Below are 16,442 nucleotides of genomic sequence, written 5' to 3'. Positions count from 1 at the left end.
GATTAACAGCTCACCATTCTTTGTTAACGTACCGAAACAAAAAAAATTAATGTGCTCCGCTCTGCATACCGAAGATTCACCTTTTTTTCTCATCGCATAAAACGCAATTGGCCAAAATAATGACAATGATAATCATGGAAATGGTGAATTCGGTGCGTAAATGAATCGTATTTTTCAATGGGAAAATCTATTAAACGGTAGTTTCAAAAGTGATTTTAATCTTCTAAATTGTGTTTGTCGACCCCAAAAGCTCAACGACATTAAATCTCAACCGAACCAAACGGCCATTTAGCATGGTCTACCAACTATATGAAAATTATGGCATACACAAGTGCAAAGAAATAACATTTATTTTCTTTTTTTCTTTATCACATTCCTTTCCACATTTGAGCGAGAGCAATTTCGGCCGAGCATTTGAAGGTTTCTAATTTATGCGATTAAGATTAGGATGCACATCATATATTTTACGGAAAATATGCTAAAGTATCGATTTTAATTTCGAACGGAAGATGAACGGTGCTACAAAGCTAGAGTGTTCGGTGTGTCTGTTGAAAGAACTTAGGTAATCTAATATCACGCCATGTTGGACACTGAAATTGACTTTTGGCTCAGAAAATTGTTTGGAGCTTTTCATTTATGCATATGAGTCAAAATGCCAAGCATAGCAATTGTCGAATGAAAGTCTTCGTTTATTTCAAACTGGATCGTGACTTTTAAGCATTTAACCTCTCTGATTCGCACAAAAGCTTTCTCTCTTCTTCTCATTCTCTTTTTTTCGTAAACAAAATGAAAGATATGCAAAAACCTTTTTTCAGTTCGTTGCTGATCCACCAGTTTTTATTGTTCGAATTGGTCGACGTAAGCACAATGGATCGGCATTTACAAAACAACTGTTACAACCGAATATTACGAGCATTGATTTGTTGTCGCGCATTGTTTTATTTCGATTTGTTTTTTTTTTGATGGTATGAAGTAAAGGAATGACACACGTGTTTAGTTCTGATGAGCGGAACTAATACAATGAGCAATTGAATGGCGTAAAAGTTAGTATACACGTGCTGTTACAGTATACAGTATAATACTGTCAAGGCTGTTCTAACAAGAATCCAGGGGAAAAAACAACAACATCAACCGTACATTCGAAACGGATTCCGGAAATGCGCGATTTGGCAGTTGACATGTTGAAGGGTGATGTTATTTCAACAATCTGAAGAAAATCTCGTCGAGCAGCAATTTATCTGGAATTTCATTTTTTTTCTGCGTTATTTGTCGCGAATGAGTTGAATGGCGTTGCCGTCCCCCAGTGTGGAGAGAGAACTAGAAGTCGTTGAGTCGCCTGCCACCAAATTATTGGCATATAATTACGAGCAGAAATGTCAGCAAATTGCTGTGGATCATTTGAAAATGTAGCGCTGCTCAGAGCTATCAATTTTTATGAGCGGCTCAATGATTTTGTTCACATATAAAAACGCTCCAAACTTTTCGGAGCCAATAGAGAGAGAGAGAGAGAGAGAGAGAGCAAAACGAGAATGAAAAAAAAACAATCCACAAAACTGAAACTGTCTACTGTTCAGCAAAGGGAAATGTTTGTGAGGAGAAAAAAAAGAACAGCACAAAATATTTGATGTGCTTACTCTTTTTTTTTATTGCGGTGAACTGAAAATCGTTGTTTTATTTTCTTTGCTCGGTTAGTTGTTTCATTCCATGATATATAAATGAGTTGGGTTCGCTTTTTTTGTAACTGACATTTCAAGTTTTAATTTGTGTGAGCATTTTTGCTCTTTTTTTGTATTCTCACAACTTTTTATAGAGTTTTATGTACGCTGGCACAAGAGAGAATTTTCATTTGATTTTGTTACTTTTAAGTTTGTGTGTGTGGAATTTTGTTTCCAGGTAGAGAGAAGATACAAATCATTTGCATTTGCCGTTTGGTTGAAAAGCTCCATTCAACTGAGATTATCTCATATAACTGTCGAATGCAACAGGATAAAAGTTGAGTAATTAAATTTCACTATGTTTTTTTTTGCAAAAGAAAATGTGAACCGTTTTCGTCATCCATTAAGGACGTTCGGTCATTTTCACAACTGCGCACATAAATAATTCTTGTTTGTTCGGGTATTAAATTATCGCTGTGAGTGTGCGGATAATGTGAATGTGTGTTGTCATGCCAATAGACGGTTCGAGATGCGTTCAAAATCTGATTTGTATTGACGTAATTCAGTCACTTGAAGTGGAAATTAATATTCAGGTGGAATAAAATCATTGGTCCTTCGCATTACATTTGAATTTCGGCAAAAAATATTCCACCATAACCATTAACTGAGTTGATTTAAGCAAACTGCAACACAAATTTGTTACTATAGTTTCAAGGATTCAACCAATTTGTTATAATTCTATTTCCGTCACAAAAACGAAAAAACGATTGATCGCAAAAAAAAAACAAATAGGAAGAAAAAGCCAGGCAATATATTATACTAACTGGTCAACTGAGCTGACAGTACGATAGCCAGCTAAATGAGCTAAAACAATAGCAGTGATTCATCATTATAACAATAACTTTTATTGTTTTAGCCCATTTAGCTGGCTAACGTACTGTCACCTCAGTTGACCAGTTAGTTCAATATATTGTCTGAGAAAAATCACACAAACACACACTCGGATAACTATGAGAAATGAGTTACATGTCATGTTTTTATCCAAATGGTCCATACCTTTTTTTATTCAATGCAATGACAATGTAAGTGGTAGAATTTGTCGAAAGTTCGTTAGTTTGCATTGTTGAAGTTGCTTGTTCAAGTGACAATTTGACGCACATATAAAATATGTGAAAAAATAGAAGTTTACGATGGAATCGATTATTTTATCGTTTTATTTGCTTTTCTACTCTATCTGACTAAATTCTTTGCACAAATAAACATCTCATATGTTTTTCAAACTTTGTTCCGGAACATTGTTGTTGATCTACTTCCGAAAACGCAAACGAGTTTCGGTAAGAAAAATCGCGATGTATACAAACGGCTTCCGATAGTAGTAATCGTATCATTATTTTTTTTAGTTTTTGACATATGAATGAAAAAAAAAATCAAATATGAATGCGAAACATGAAAGAAATGAAGAGAAAAATTACAACGCAAAAAAAAACTCAGCGTCATTTTTATATATATCATAACCTTGGGAAAAGACTTTCTCACTTTTTTCTGTCTTTTTTTTTAATGTGACATTAACGAAATTGAAGGAATGGCAAAATACGACAGGCGGAAGAAATAAATAAATAAACATCATCGAACGACGATGATTGAGAAAGGGGGAGACGTAAATGTTGTGCACACACAATGTTCAATGCTCATAATAATAATATCGTACATATAAAAGCATTTGTATCGGTTTGTCGATCGAAACACGGGCAAAGAGAAAAACAGTCGCATAAAAGAAAATAAACCCAAACCCAAAAGACAAACATATCTTGAACAGAAGAAGTTTGGCACATATGATGGATGATGTCCTTTGCAATTTCATCCGACCAAAAACATGGCACACTGTCCAAAAATGTTACTCTTCGAAAACCAATTGAAATATACTGGTGACGATGCCAAACATACGCAAACATAACGTAGACTTTATTCAGCACAACGCTGTGTGTGATTGTTAATTTCATTATAAATTGTTTGATTCCAATTTACCATTTCAGTGGCTTTTGCCAAATCAGACGCAATACCATTTGGCTGGTGAGTGGCAAATATGTCTTGATATTTGTTTGTAAAATAGAGCAAACATATGCGTGCAAAGCCACATATTGTTGATAAAATGTTCCGTTACCCGGACACCAATCGTTATAAGAGAACGAATTCATACGAAATGAGAAATGCAAAAGTAAAACCAAGCAAATTGTATAATGAAAATTACATTCATTGTACACTATTAAGTATGCCAAAACTCTTGTTTGCCACACATATTATGTTTGCCAGCAGCTACAATTCAATGGAATTTCGTGGCAATCTAACCGAGTATAATTCCAATGCTTCGCAAATTTTGATAATAGTTTTCGAATGACCAGAAACTCTGTGTCGAACGCAATAAAACTGATTGAAATAAACTGTATGTACAATTGTACATAGTTAATGTTTTGTTCGAAAGTCAATAAGAAAGTTTTAGTTTTGTTGGGGAGTTTTCCATTACCTTAGAATATCGGCCACTAAATGCTTCAATAAATACGAATCAAAATTGAAAGGAAGAAAGAGAGAGCTTTTCATTCAAATTTATTTAGACTTTTGTTCGCTGAAAATGGCTTTGAATAAATAATCAGTCACTTTTCCATTAGTTTCCAATACAACATTAAAGAATTTATTTGGACGAGAAATGAAGAGGAATAAAAAGAGAGAACTAACCATTACAAATAAAATGACTTTTGAATTATTTGTTCACTAGTAACGAAATGTTTATCAACAATCCAATTGCATCAAGAAAAATGAGCGACGGAGCGCTTGAGTAAAAGAAACGAATGAAAAGAGTAGATTGTATTCTTCAATACGTTTTGAATAATTGATGTGCTTTTTTTTAACTCGAACATTTGTTAGCATGCACACAACAGCAGCAGCGGAAGCATTAAGCTTTTTTTGTATTTAAATCTCGGCAATCCAATTAACATGAAAGCTTTTAAAGTGCAATTAAAAATATCCATAAAACGAATTTTATGTACAACTTCGTTTCAAACGTACCCCTTCGGCATCCTTCGGCGAACAAGAAAGAAAATTTGAATGTAATTTGTAAATGCATTTTTATAGCGATTTCTCAAATAAACGCAGATGTAAGCAATAAATATTCACATTTACGTCAATATAAATGTCATAAGGACCAACCAGATGTCAACGGTTCTTCCTACTCATTTCGAAGGATATATATATTGTTGCTCAAATGTCAATCGAATTGATGAACTTGTTTGATTTTGTGGTCACATTAATCGAATTCGATGTGAGCGTTGTGTTTGCTTGTTCAATAAACATGATAAATGTCAATAATGATAAGTACAAAATAGCTTACCTTCATGCACACACATGGCCAAAAGATGATGTGCCGGTGATAAACTGAGGACAGCTGCTGTAATATGTCACAATTGACGCTAAAGTTTCTGATATAGCTTTCATCGAGCTGGAAATATATTGTTGAATAATTGAGCGAATCCAGTCGTTTGATGAGGGTACTGATACCTGCAAAATGAGCAAAAAAATCGTTACGGAATAGCTCGAACACGACATTTTTTGCATGAATTTTCCATCGCATATAAAAGAATAAAGAAATAAGAAAAAACAATCATTTATAGAAAACGTAACTAGAGAAAAATCAGGAAAATGTTAAGCCAAACAAATCGTATAAAAGTCGGACAAATGACTTTTGACGAGGCAACTGTCGAAAAAGTGGAAAAAACAGGATGGCAATGCGCTTTCATTTGCGAAGAATAAACGACTTTCAAGAAATCGTTGATTTTGTTAGAAATGATAAATCAAATTTAAAAGAAGCGAAAGAAGTAAAGTGAAGATAGGAGTAAACTGCAACAATCGTCATACAAATAACAAGAGACAGAAAGAATGCACAGAGAAAACGAAGAGACATAAAGAAAAGGGACGAAGAAATGAAAATGGAAAAAACAATGTGTCCTTTGCTTGTGATAAAGTTTTTTTTTTTTTTTTTTTTCATTTTAATCGCTTCTCGTTTTCATTTGTCGTCGCATTTCTGTGCCAGAGGAAAAAAAAACAATGAGTGCAATGTCTATACGAAACTGCAAGCGAAGGATTTGAGCAGCAAAAAGTAAATGCATTTTCGCTTTTTCACTTGTGTAATTTCGTTGAGGGTGAGCGCTTGTTGAGAAATTACAGCTGTTCAAACTTTACTATAAATAAATAGCCCAACTCTCTTCGGTGAGAAAAAATTGAGAAAAAAAATTTATAAACCAAATTTCGTTTTATGTTTGCATTTAAATTCCAAACTCGAATGGTTTCTAATCTTTTTAGTACAATGAAACATATGGAATGTCCATTCTCAAACAAAACTGGCTTATCATCTCGATTTGTTGTGTGGCCATATGATCGTCATTAAAAAAGTTTTTTCAAATTTTACGACACTTTGAAGGGAAAAGAAACGTCCCAAGATGCGCATCAAAGGCATTCATCATAAATAAACTGATTGTCTTATCATTTTGTTTACTTATCATTTCGGTTTGGAGTTTTACTTTTTAGTTTAGTAAAAAAAGTGTTCACGTTTGACAAGACGAAATTTAATCCAAATCATTTAATGCTCTCTTCTATATTCAATGTCGTATTCGTTGGCAAATCGTTTGACATCCTATTGTTTACCTAATTTGACATCTTTTGCGTTGTTATAGAGTTTCCGGAAAACACAATGAGAATGAGTTTGATAAAATATTTACATAGGTTATTCATCACATTTTTTTTTGCCCCGAATCCAAAAACAAGCGGTTTGTATGGCCAATGTACAAAAGATCGATCGATAAAGAGTGTTCATTGACTTTTAAAGGTTTCTATTCGCTTGGGTGTAATTTTCGATGCAAACAGACAAGAAGATTTTGCTATTTTCGTATAAAATCGAGTGTGGTGTGTTGTGTTCATGACGGCAAATATTCAACGAAATCTAGTTTAGTGTGAAAATACGACGGTACTTGGGAAAACTTATCGGAAGTGAATTATGTGCAAAACCAAATGATGAATGCTTGCCGCTATTGAAGCGTTTTATTTATAGTAAAGATAGATTCGGATATCGATTCGCTTTGTGCTTCTTTTTTTTTACAGAAAGTAACAAAAAGTAATTCATTGAATGCAATCGGCTGAAAATGGTCGTAAAAGTGTATCCCAAACGTTTCCTGGTAAACTTTTTTTCTTCTTTTTCGTTGTTTTCGTCTTTGTTTTATGTCGTCGGTGAGAGTAAAATATTTTGTTATCGAAATACAATGAAAATACTTGAAAAACTCCAAAAGCGTTCAATATTTACATGGAATCGCCGAATGGATTCTCGCATTTCCCCTGAGAATGTGGCAACATGTAATGAAAAGCCACCGAATCTATCTATTTATAGTTAAACGGTTTCCGCATCACGGTATCGTATGCACACTTCAAAATCTGTGCATATGTGCGAGTGTATTTTATGTGTGTAAACTGATACGACGATCAATACATTGGGATGAACCGATATTGAAGAAGAAGTTTTATTTTTATCGGTCTATTAAATGTTATGCGTACATTGAATTTGCTATGGCATTGATGTTATATGGCATATTTTTGCGCTGAAATGCACATCGCATGTGGCCATTCACCAATCGATCTATTAAATGGGACAAATACCAAAGCTTTTTCCGTAATTTTTTTATATCCCACTTCGATCGAAGTGCTTTCAAGAATAAAATACCGTACTTCAATGTTGCCACTTTGATGTAGGTAAATATGTGCTCATTACATTGACGATGACAACAACAACAACATCGAAAAATCTCTATAAAAGGAATGCGTACGTGGACGTTTTTTTTTTCAATTTTCTAAACGTCAATTTATCTAACAATAGCATCGGATACTAGTATAATAGGAAAAATTATTTTCGAATCACTTTTACCGACACAAAACGTTCAATATGTAAAAATCGAATGCTTCAAGGGTAACATCAATAAATTGAACGAAATCGAATGACTGAATTGATTGCGTGCAAATGGCGCAATTTTTCTTCCTCTTCTTTCATTTTCAATGAGATTCGGAATTGAAATGAAACGCGACGTATGCACGCATCTTCATCGTCTCTTAAATGACTAACATTATAAATAAATGATGTAATCAAACTGACACACTTACCGTCTATCGTATCAAAATCAATCGTAATATTTGCTAGCTTAACGCCAAACATATCAGTAAATTGATGAAATTGATCACGTACAAGATTTAGTTCGATATTTTTGTGTGTTTGGATTAAGATCAACACATTGTTTATTGAAGCTGATGATGGTTGTTCGATTCCAGGCATGGTTACTAATTTAACGGGAGTGGATGGTGGAAAATTGGTTTTGCTGCTGGTGCTCGCGTCGCGTGTAAATAGATGCGATTTTTCATGATGATCATGCGTGGGAGCATCAGTTGCACGATGATAGTTTGATGAAAACATTCGATTCGATGACAATGAGTTGGATATTTTTGTTGGTGATTGTCGTTTTGAGATCGCAACTCTGGCATCTGATGATTGTGAACCACTGTCATCTGCATTCTTCACAATCGACCATTTTGGATGTGTTGCGTTGACAATAGTGTCGTTCACTTTATCAATGGTGGTTGAATCTTGGGCGATACAGTGTGGCGTAAATAATAAAATGAATGCTACAATTGAAATCACATAGTGATAATTTTTTTTGGGACGGGTGCTGAGGCGAACAAACGGTGTTGACAAAAATGAAAACGATTCCCATAAAATCTTCATATGGACACAGCTAACTCGTTGACCGTGACAATAACCATATATGCTAACGCTGTGCCTTTTCTTTTCGCTTTTGCACTTGATTAATGCGGTTATTTGTCTTTTTCTTTGTTTTTCGTTTGATTTTCTCGTTGCTCGTCTCACATTCAATTCAGTTTATTTGTCTACGTCTAAAGCTATCAATTGAACTTGGATCAGAAGCTCGCAAACACACGTACACAAAGCCACCTACAAAGCGTGTATACGAGAAAATGATGTGATATAAAAATAGGCCGTCAAAAATAATTTGATGGATGAACAAGCATCAATATTCGTTTAACTTAATATGTTGGTTTAATGCTTAATAGCATTAATTAGATCGTGTTTTGTTTTATTTTTGTGTATTTATTATTTGCCGTGGCTGTGCTATTAGAGATTATTACTTTTTTCCGTCTCTCTCGACTTTTCTATCTCTTGCTCACTTTTTTTCTCTCGCGGCTGTGTGTTTTCTCACGAACCTGCTCGGGGTGTCTTGTTAGATTCCTGTATGCTCATCATATCATATTTATTCATTAAAACGCATTTTCCACCAATTTATGTTGATGTTGATGTGGATGTGGATGTGTGATTGTGCTTTCGGGCATTATTGCCATTGAAAACACATAGACACACGCATTTATGTAAAATTCTCTCTTTTTCTCTATTAAGCTTTGTTTTATTGTGCAGAATAAATGGAATTATGCCGTTGCTTTTGCTGCCGATGATGTTATTATTGATACAGATATATCAAAATGCCTGCACATAAACGCTGCTTCTTTTAGTTGGTCGTGCGTCTCTCATATGGATAATTTTATGCTTCGCTTGTTTGTCGTTTAATTTTGTTAATCATAATGGATATTGCACGTACAAAATTTGCTCCAAATAACGTTTGCCGTTGCTTTTACGTTAATATGTAACATTATTTGGCATATCTGCAAAAAAATAGAGAAAAAACGTTACATTTCTTATTGAAATTGAATGCTATCATTTTTATGTACGAAAATAAAAAAAAATATGTCAGATCTAAAATGAACAATGTCACCAAAGTCGTCTATTCAATTTTATGCGCCAATATGTCTTTGTATCCACACTTGACTTTTATTAACTTAAGTACTTTCCTTACATCAAAGTATTATTTTTAATTCCATTTGATTTCATGTGATTCACGGTAAACGTATAAATTTAAGTCAATTTTCATTTCATTGCGACCCCACCTTTGAATTATATCGCGTTAACGAAAATACCAAAATCACCAACATTACGGAAAGTTAATTTTCGATCTTTCTTTGCAATTTCATTTGGGGCGATAAAGTGTGCGTAAAAAACTGAAGTCTTTCATTATTCAAGATGAGACAGCAGAAATGATGTCCAAGTTTAATCTAGCAATTTTGAAAACGAACAAAAAACAAAATAGAACTTAATTCAATTACATAAATTCATCAATTTAAATATTTTCTTTTGTTTGCATTTTAAATGTGAGCGTTATTCCGATTCCGAAATATTTCCCATTTTTAGCCAATGAACGAGCGATCCAATTTCAGAGAAGCGAAATATGCCATGTACTATGTAGATATATGTATATAACCTGGATGCCAGGATAACCATTGCCTCGCATCTAGAGCAATAATAATGTTCGGACATTTTTGCGATATCATCTCTCTCCGTCCCCTCTTCTGCTCTCTTTCCCTTTTAGCTTTTTCAATTTTCGTTTCCAACACCGATAATGTGATGAAACTTTAATCAAATCAAACAGTTTACACACAAACATGCAAGCATTACCATATACACACGTGTTTCAAATGCTTGGCGTTGTACGCGAACGTGTCGAACCTATGCTCCCACATAGCAGCAATAGAGATTTTCTTTGCCAAGATCAAATTGAAATTTGTTGACGTAATCAAGGAGCGCGCAGCTGTGTGCCTGTGTACTCCATATACAAAGTGTCATGCCATATACTATATAACTACAGTGACGATGTAAAGCGATAGCACTGCATGAAAATCAATCGCGTGCTGAAAATGAGGTAAAACGGCGATGATGAACATTCCAACATATGAAATCCTAGAAATGATTTCCGGGCGAAAATTTAATGTGATTTTTTGTTGTTATTGCTTTTGGCGTTTGTTAAACGAAATGATTTAAGGCTCACTGGATGTTCGTGTGTGTTTTCTTCATTTTCTTATCAGTTTATTCAATGGAAACGAAACGAATAGAGAAAAAATTATAGAAAAATTGATTGATTGAGGGATGACGTGGGCTTAAATAAAGCTTGGCATCTGCTTTTGTTGCTGTCACTATGTATCTCAGCAGCATATTCATGTGCCTTTTTATCGAACAAAGGTCTATCACAATACGATGTGAATAGCAAATATGTTGGCTTCTACGCAATGAACTTGAAGCGACTACATTTAAGAATATTATCATAAGAAGATGTTTTGTACACGCACATATCAGTACGCACACATCAGTACCACTTCTACGAAAAATGTGCCCCATCTATAATAAAATTGCATTTAATGAACGCACCAATTGACACTTTTCTGCTGTGTTAGCATTATATTGACCATTGTGTCATTGTTTTTCCTTCTTCCTCATGCCATAGTTTATTTCCTATTTTGATTAATTTATTTTGTCTGTATAATGTACGGCGTCTTTTAATAAAGCATCGTTTCCAGTTGCTACTGCTTATTACAAGTGACAATATTCATTGTATACAAAAGCTTTTACTGTGTTCATTTCAATTAACGTACAAACGATGAGCTGGCTTCCAAATCAAATTTTGCAATGATAATAACAATAATGTTTATTATATTGGCAACAGTTGCCCAAAGCTGGCAAAACATCAAAAAAAGAAGATTTGTACATCGTTTTCAAGATGGCATGAGTGAGCGTATTCAATCAAAAAATTGAATCTCAATGTGATACGGCTTCGGCGGAATGATAAACGCGTTGGCACTTTATCGTAACAAAACATTCTCAGGCGCTTTTTTTTCAATTATGAACCAACAAAGGACGAAACATTTATTTGGCAGCGCGAATATAGAGTACAAAAGAATGTAAGAAAATTAAAGAAGGCAAAAAATAGCATGCACAATGAACAAAATATGTTTAACGTGGCACGGGGCTTCACCCAACCCAGAGATAAGGAGGCTTACATTTTATTGAATTTATTCGTTGCATTATCTTGTTGCTATCGGTACATATGGCGTGATTTGCCCATATATTTTAATTTTAGCCAATATACCATCCAATTAAATGGATGCCTCTTTAATTTTTCGAAGAAGTAAACCCACTTATATTCAATGGATCATAGATTCAGATTTTGCGCAACTGAAGAGAAATTTCAAGAATTTTATTTATAAAAAAATGATTTTTTGAAAACATCAAATAAGACTCAATCGCTCGCCAAATTATTGGAAATTGTCTGTAGTTTAGCAGCATAACAGAATATATTTTTTTCTTTTGCTTTAGCAAAAAATAAAGCGAAAAAAAATAGAGAGCTTGAATTCACAAGGGGAATTTAATATTCTATTTTTTTTTGTGTCGGCAACAGAATGCCTTGAGTGATGTTAAATAGCAAAGTTGATCTCATTGTCAAAAGTTTATTTTTTTGATTCAACGAAACGCTCATAAATAATCTTATTCAAAATGAAAATAATGGAAAAGAAACGCGTAATCATTATCCTCATTATATTTTATCAGCTGAGAGAAGAATAAACAACAGCGTTGTTATATTTGATTTTTTGCAATCATCAACACCAACATAAATCAAAAGCATTTTCCTCGAAAATGAAGCCATCAACCAATTATCTCGTCTCTCTTTCTGCAGCGCGTGTGCGAAAGCGGTTCTCTTTTTTTTTGCATTCACTCCATCGTTTTCATATGAATTTCATTAGCAAGTGCAAACAATGAGCTTCTGGAAACGGATTTATGTATGCCGATCAGGTGTTTTACATAGTTAGATGATATTTATTACGCATAAACAGTAAAATTTCATTTTCTGCAGAAGCAACATTCATTTGTGCATAATTCATAATCTCTGTCATTAATTTGATGAAATTTTAAACATGTGATGAGGTTTCAATGCGGTATACATTGTTATAAAGATGACTGAGCAGAATTGAAATGGAAAATCCCGAGACAGTGTCGTCAACACCGGTAACATATACACACACATAACGTTTATTTTATTTATTGATCGCATCGTCCGTGGTGCATGTGTATGTGCAAAATGGACGACAAAAACGAAAGCACCGAGTTGAGTCGAGTTAATTTCAAGTCGAGCATAAAATTAGTATAGCTTTGAATGCTAACAAAATGGAAACGCATTGAACAAATCCACATGTGGATGATTTTATCAAAATGCCATGGTTATATTGGGTCATGTGTGCTTTGTGTGCGATGATAGTAAAATGTTCGCAAATTGTTGTAGTGCGCTTTGTGTGCCAATGTTCATTGTTGTCAAAGTGCGTATTTAATATACCATACAAGTAGTCATTTAATGTCACTGCTTTCGTCATTTTCGTGTCGTATCATGTCATGTTCAAGCGCAAAGCACTATTTTGGCGTGATGTTTTTATTGCCCCCTCTCAACCATCACAGCCATCACCACTATCTCGTTCGATTGGCGTTTGGTTTAGATTCGTTGTGGTTCACATGGGCAACATTTTTTTTTCGTCTTCTCGTCAGTGTGTAACTATTTCCTGTGTGATACAACAACATTCGAGGTTAAACCATGTCAATGGAAAATCTCGCTAGCATCTACAAATGATTGCCATATCAGCGCCAACACATTTGCTATCATCATAGTTTTGATAGTTTTCGAACGGTTTTTATGCTGATCAAACTTTGCAATGGATAACAGCAAAAAAATGCGTTGTTTTCACAAAGTTTCAACGAGCATAAAACCTAGCATAAAACTGTATCAAAAGAAATTCTTGAAACAGTTTCACTCATAAAACTTCAAAATAAATTGTTATACCATATGACCGATTTGATGTGTTTCTTTTGCGTAGCAAAAAGTTTTTGTGTATTTGGTACAGCTTCCGGTCGATAATCACAATATTGACACTTCTCATGTTGAATTGCAAAGATAGAAAAACAATCTGAATTTTGCCTAGAACTCAACCGATATAGATTAAAATACGAATGTATAACAAAATCAACAACATTCCCATCATTTGTCATGTGAAAAAAAAACGAAAACAAACTATTCAACCATCCAGTGCACGTTTCTTTTTACTGAATACTTTTCTGTACTCTGTCACTTTGAGTGGTGTCGGTTCGTTTTCATTTGAAGTCTGTTGCATGCGGCTATGGATATTTTGTTCTCAACGTTCCCACCTTTCACACTCTCCCAACACATATGCTAGTGGTGCTGGTCAAATATCATTTGCTTCTTTGTTTTTTGGTACATAGTGCGAGACAAATTCTAATCCAGCACGTAATGTTTGCACTCGGTTGACGTCGAAAACATGAGCGAATAGATAAAATATGATTCACGCTACGATATATAAATGGAGAATGGGAAAGAGCTGAAGAGAGTGACAAACACGAAGAAAACATATAGTAACAATTTTTCTTCTTTATCTTCGCTGCCATTTTAGTTTGTGTACTTATTTTCTTTCATCAAATAATAATATGGGGATTGTGATGACAAGTGATTGGCTTCCTTATGCTCATCAAATCGTTTTTCGCTTGTGTAACAAACTAAATACTAAATCCAATTGGAATGAGTCGCGTGTTTGCATTCTGATTCCAGCTGAGTTCTAGTCAATTCGGTTTTTATAGTGTTTACATACAACATACACAATTTGAAATGCTTTTAACGAGTTCATTGACGTGAATCACAACCAGGATGGTGTTGATATTGTTATTTTTTTGTTGTTGTTGCCGATAAATTATGCGCAAAGCTGCCAGCATTTAGATTCAGTGACAATGCTAACTGTGTTAATGACACACATACACACACACTGCATGTGTTCAGTCGCAATACAGGCTTTGATTGGAACAATTCGATTTGTTATGTGTCTATAAAATCGATTTTAATTGCTTCTTTTTATTGGAATTTTATTGACAGTGAGCCGGATGGATGGGTTCGCCTCTGAATACGACGCTAACTCAATATTCATTGAATATTTGCATGTGTCTCAATGAATGCCTATACTTTATAGTCCATTTATGCATGTATGTGTGTGCGCAATTGTTTTTTTACATACCGATACCATGCACATCAAAAGGTTCTTGCCCCTTTCCTTTTTCCCATACGCTAAGCGTCCTCAATGCAAAAACGATAATAAGCGATATGCATGACGTTAAGTGAATTTGTACATTCAAATTACCTTGTGAGTGTGTATGTATGTTGACATTTTAAAATTTTAATTGAGAATTTCAACTTGCGCCAATTTTCTCTCGGTTATACAGCAGTACATTTAATCATCAAGGACAGTTCCGAGAGTGAAATGAACTGAACGCACGAACTCTGATGCTCGTGAATTTGATCTGATTATCGAAACAATAATTTAGCATTTGTGTGAAACGTTGCAAACAACAACAACGGGTAAACTGGCAACAGTGTCATCAACATTGTTTGTGTGTATTTCAATGGTACCGCATTTGAATTTAATCTTTGTCGACAGTGAATGTCGTTTGTACCATTCGTTAGTTAGCACTCTGCCATTGCAGTGATACACATTGAGTCAGCGCGCCCAAAATGAAAATGCGATTTGTAATTTTGTAATATTTACCATTTGGACACACAATGAAACAAACATTTTGAAGCGAGATGGGTTTTGTTAAAATTTATCGAGGTCACCAACCATTAGCAACCACATTCAAATCATTTGTAGAGTTTTTTTTTTTCAAAAACAGTCGAGCAGAAAAGTAGCCGACAAACTTAGTTCGAGTTAATTAAGTCAAGCATTATTTTCGTTGCACGCTCGTATTTATGTGGTTGCTGTTCAGCGAACATGACACTAATAACACTATATTAAATTCCATCATTAAAATATTTTGGCAACAGCAGAAAAAGAAATTCTATGTACAACATCGCATAGAGCAGATGCGGTCAATTAGCTATGCATTACTTTGTGTTGGCTTTTTGTTTAAAATTTTCGTTAAAAAATTAAATTTTTAAAATGGATATTTATGAATCCGTCGCAATTTCAATCGCACCATTGCCACCTGACCACCGAATGCTTTTGTATCATTTAAAAGACATTTTCGAAAAGGCAGGCGAAACACATGTGTCCAAGGGAATGTCGTTCTTCCTTTACTTTGGACTAATCAGTGGCAATGTTTTAAGTAAGAGGCGAAAATTCCATTTTTATTTCAGGTCAAAATTCTTTATGAAGTAAAAAAAAATTCAATTCTTGTGTTTTTTACATTCTGTTGGCTTATTTTGATATATCTGGGAAGATAAACATTTTGTCAAATGGATTTAAGGAAAATAAATGTGATATTGTCCGGAAGACATGCATGGTTTTCGGTTTATCTTTGTCGAGTGGGCGGCCTATGAATGTGAAAAGTGTCGGCAAATTACCTTTGGCTATTTCCATGTTATAAAATCGACATAGATTGTGATTTATGCGAAATATTTCGTAATAAACATTGAAAATGACTGATTCTTACGATTGAAATGATTTACGCAATGGAATAATTCGCATTTAACTTGTCGAACACAATATAAACAGTGTTAAAATTACGAATCTTGTTTAGTTTTTGCAATTATGCGATGCGATGTCTCTCTCATTCGCTGTACAACCGTCTTATTGCTCAACAAAAATGTTTGATAATAAAATGTAATCCAATGTGCTAGCTTTGATGGCAAGCAAATAATCATAAATACGAACATTACACAATGAAATCAGGCCATAGCAAATATGTCTATTGTATTAAATCCGATGGGTGCGGAAGTTTAAGCTTTCGTTCTTCTGTATGCTTAGCGGATTGCTATTTGTGAATGG

General features: G+C 34.3%; 1 protein-coding gene across 2 annotated transcripts in view; it reads right to left on the bottom strand.

Annotated features, from left to right (window-relative positions):
- Positions 1-16,442, bottom strand: part of LOC116339642 — a 49,746-nt gene that overhangs the window by 19,934 nt on the left and 13,370 nt on the right. For both annotated transcript variants that reach the window (XM_031765650.1, XM_031765651.1), the window contains exons 2-3: positions 7,848-9,410; positions 5,038-5,204 (exon numbers count right to left, since the gene is read on the bottom strand). In XM_031765650.1, coding sequence (XP_031621510.1) covers positions 5,038-5,204; positions 7,848-8,463 — 783 coding nt within the window. In that variant the 5' untranslated portion in view covers positions 8,464-9,410. The remainder of the gene's footprint in view (positions 1-5,037; positions 5,205-7,847; positions 9,411-16,442) is intronic.

Source organism: Contarinia nasturtii, unplaced genomic scaffold (assembly GCF_009176525.2).
Source record: "Contarinia nasturtii isolate CC-2019 unplaced genomic scaffold, AAFC_CNas_1.1 Cnas_scaffold_533, whole genome shotgun sequence".
Lineage (NCBI taxonomy): Eukaryota > Metazoa > Arthropoda > Insecta > Diptera > Cecidomyiidae > Contarinia > Contarinia nasturtii.
Note: the sequence above shows the minus strand (reverse complement) of the source record. Positions and strands in the feature narration are given on the sequence as shown.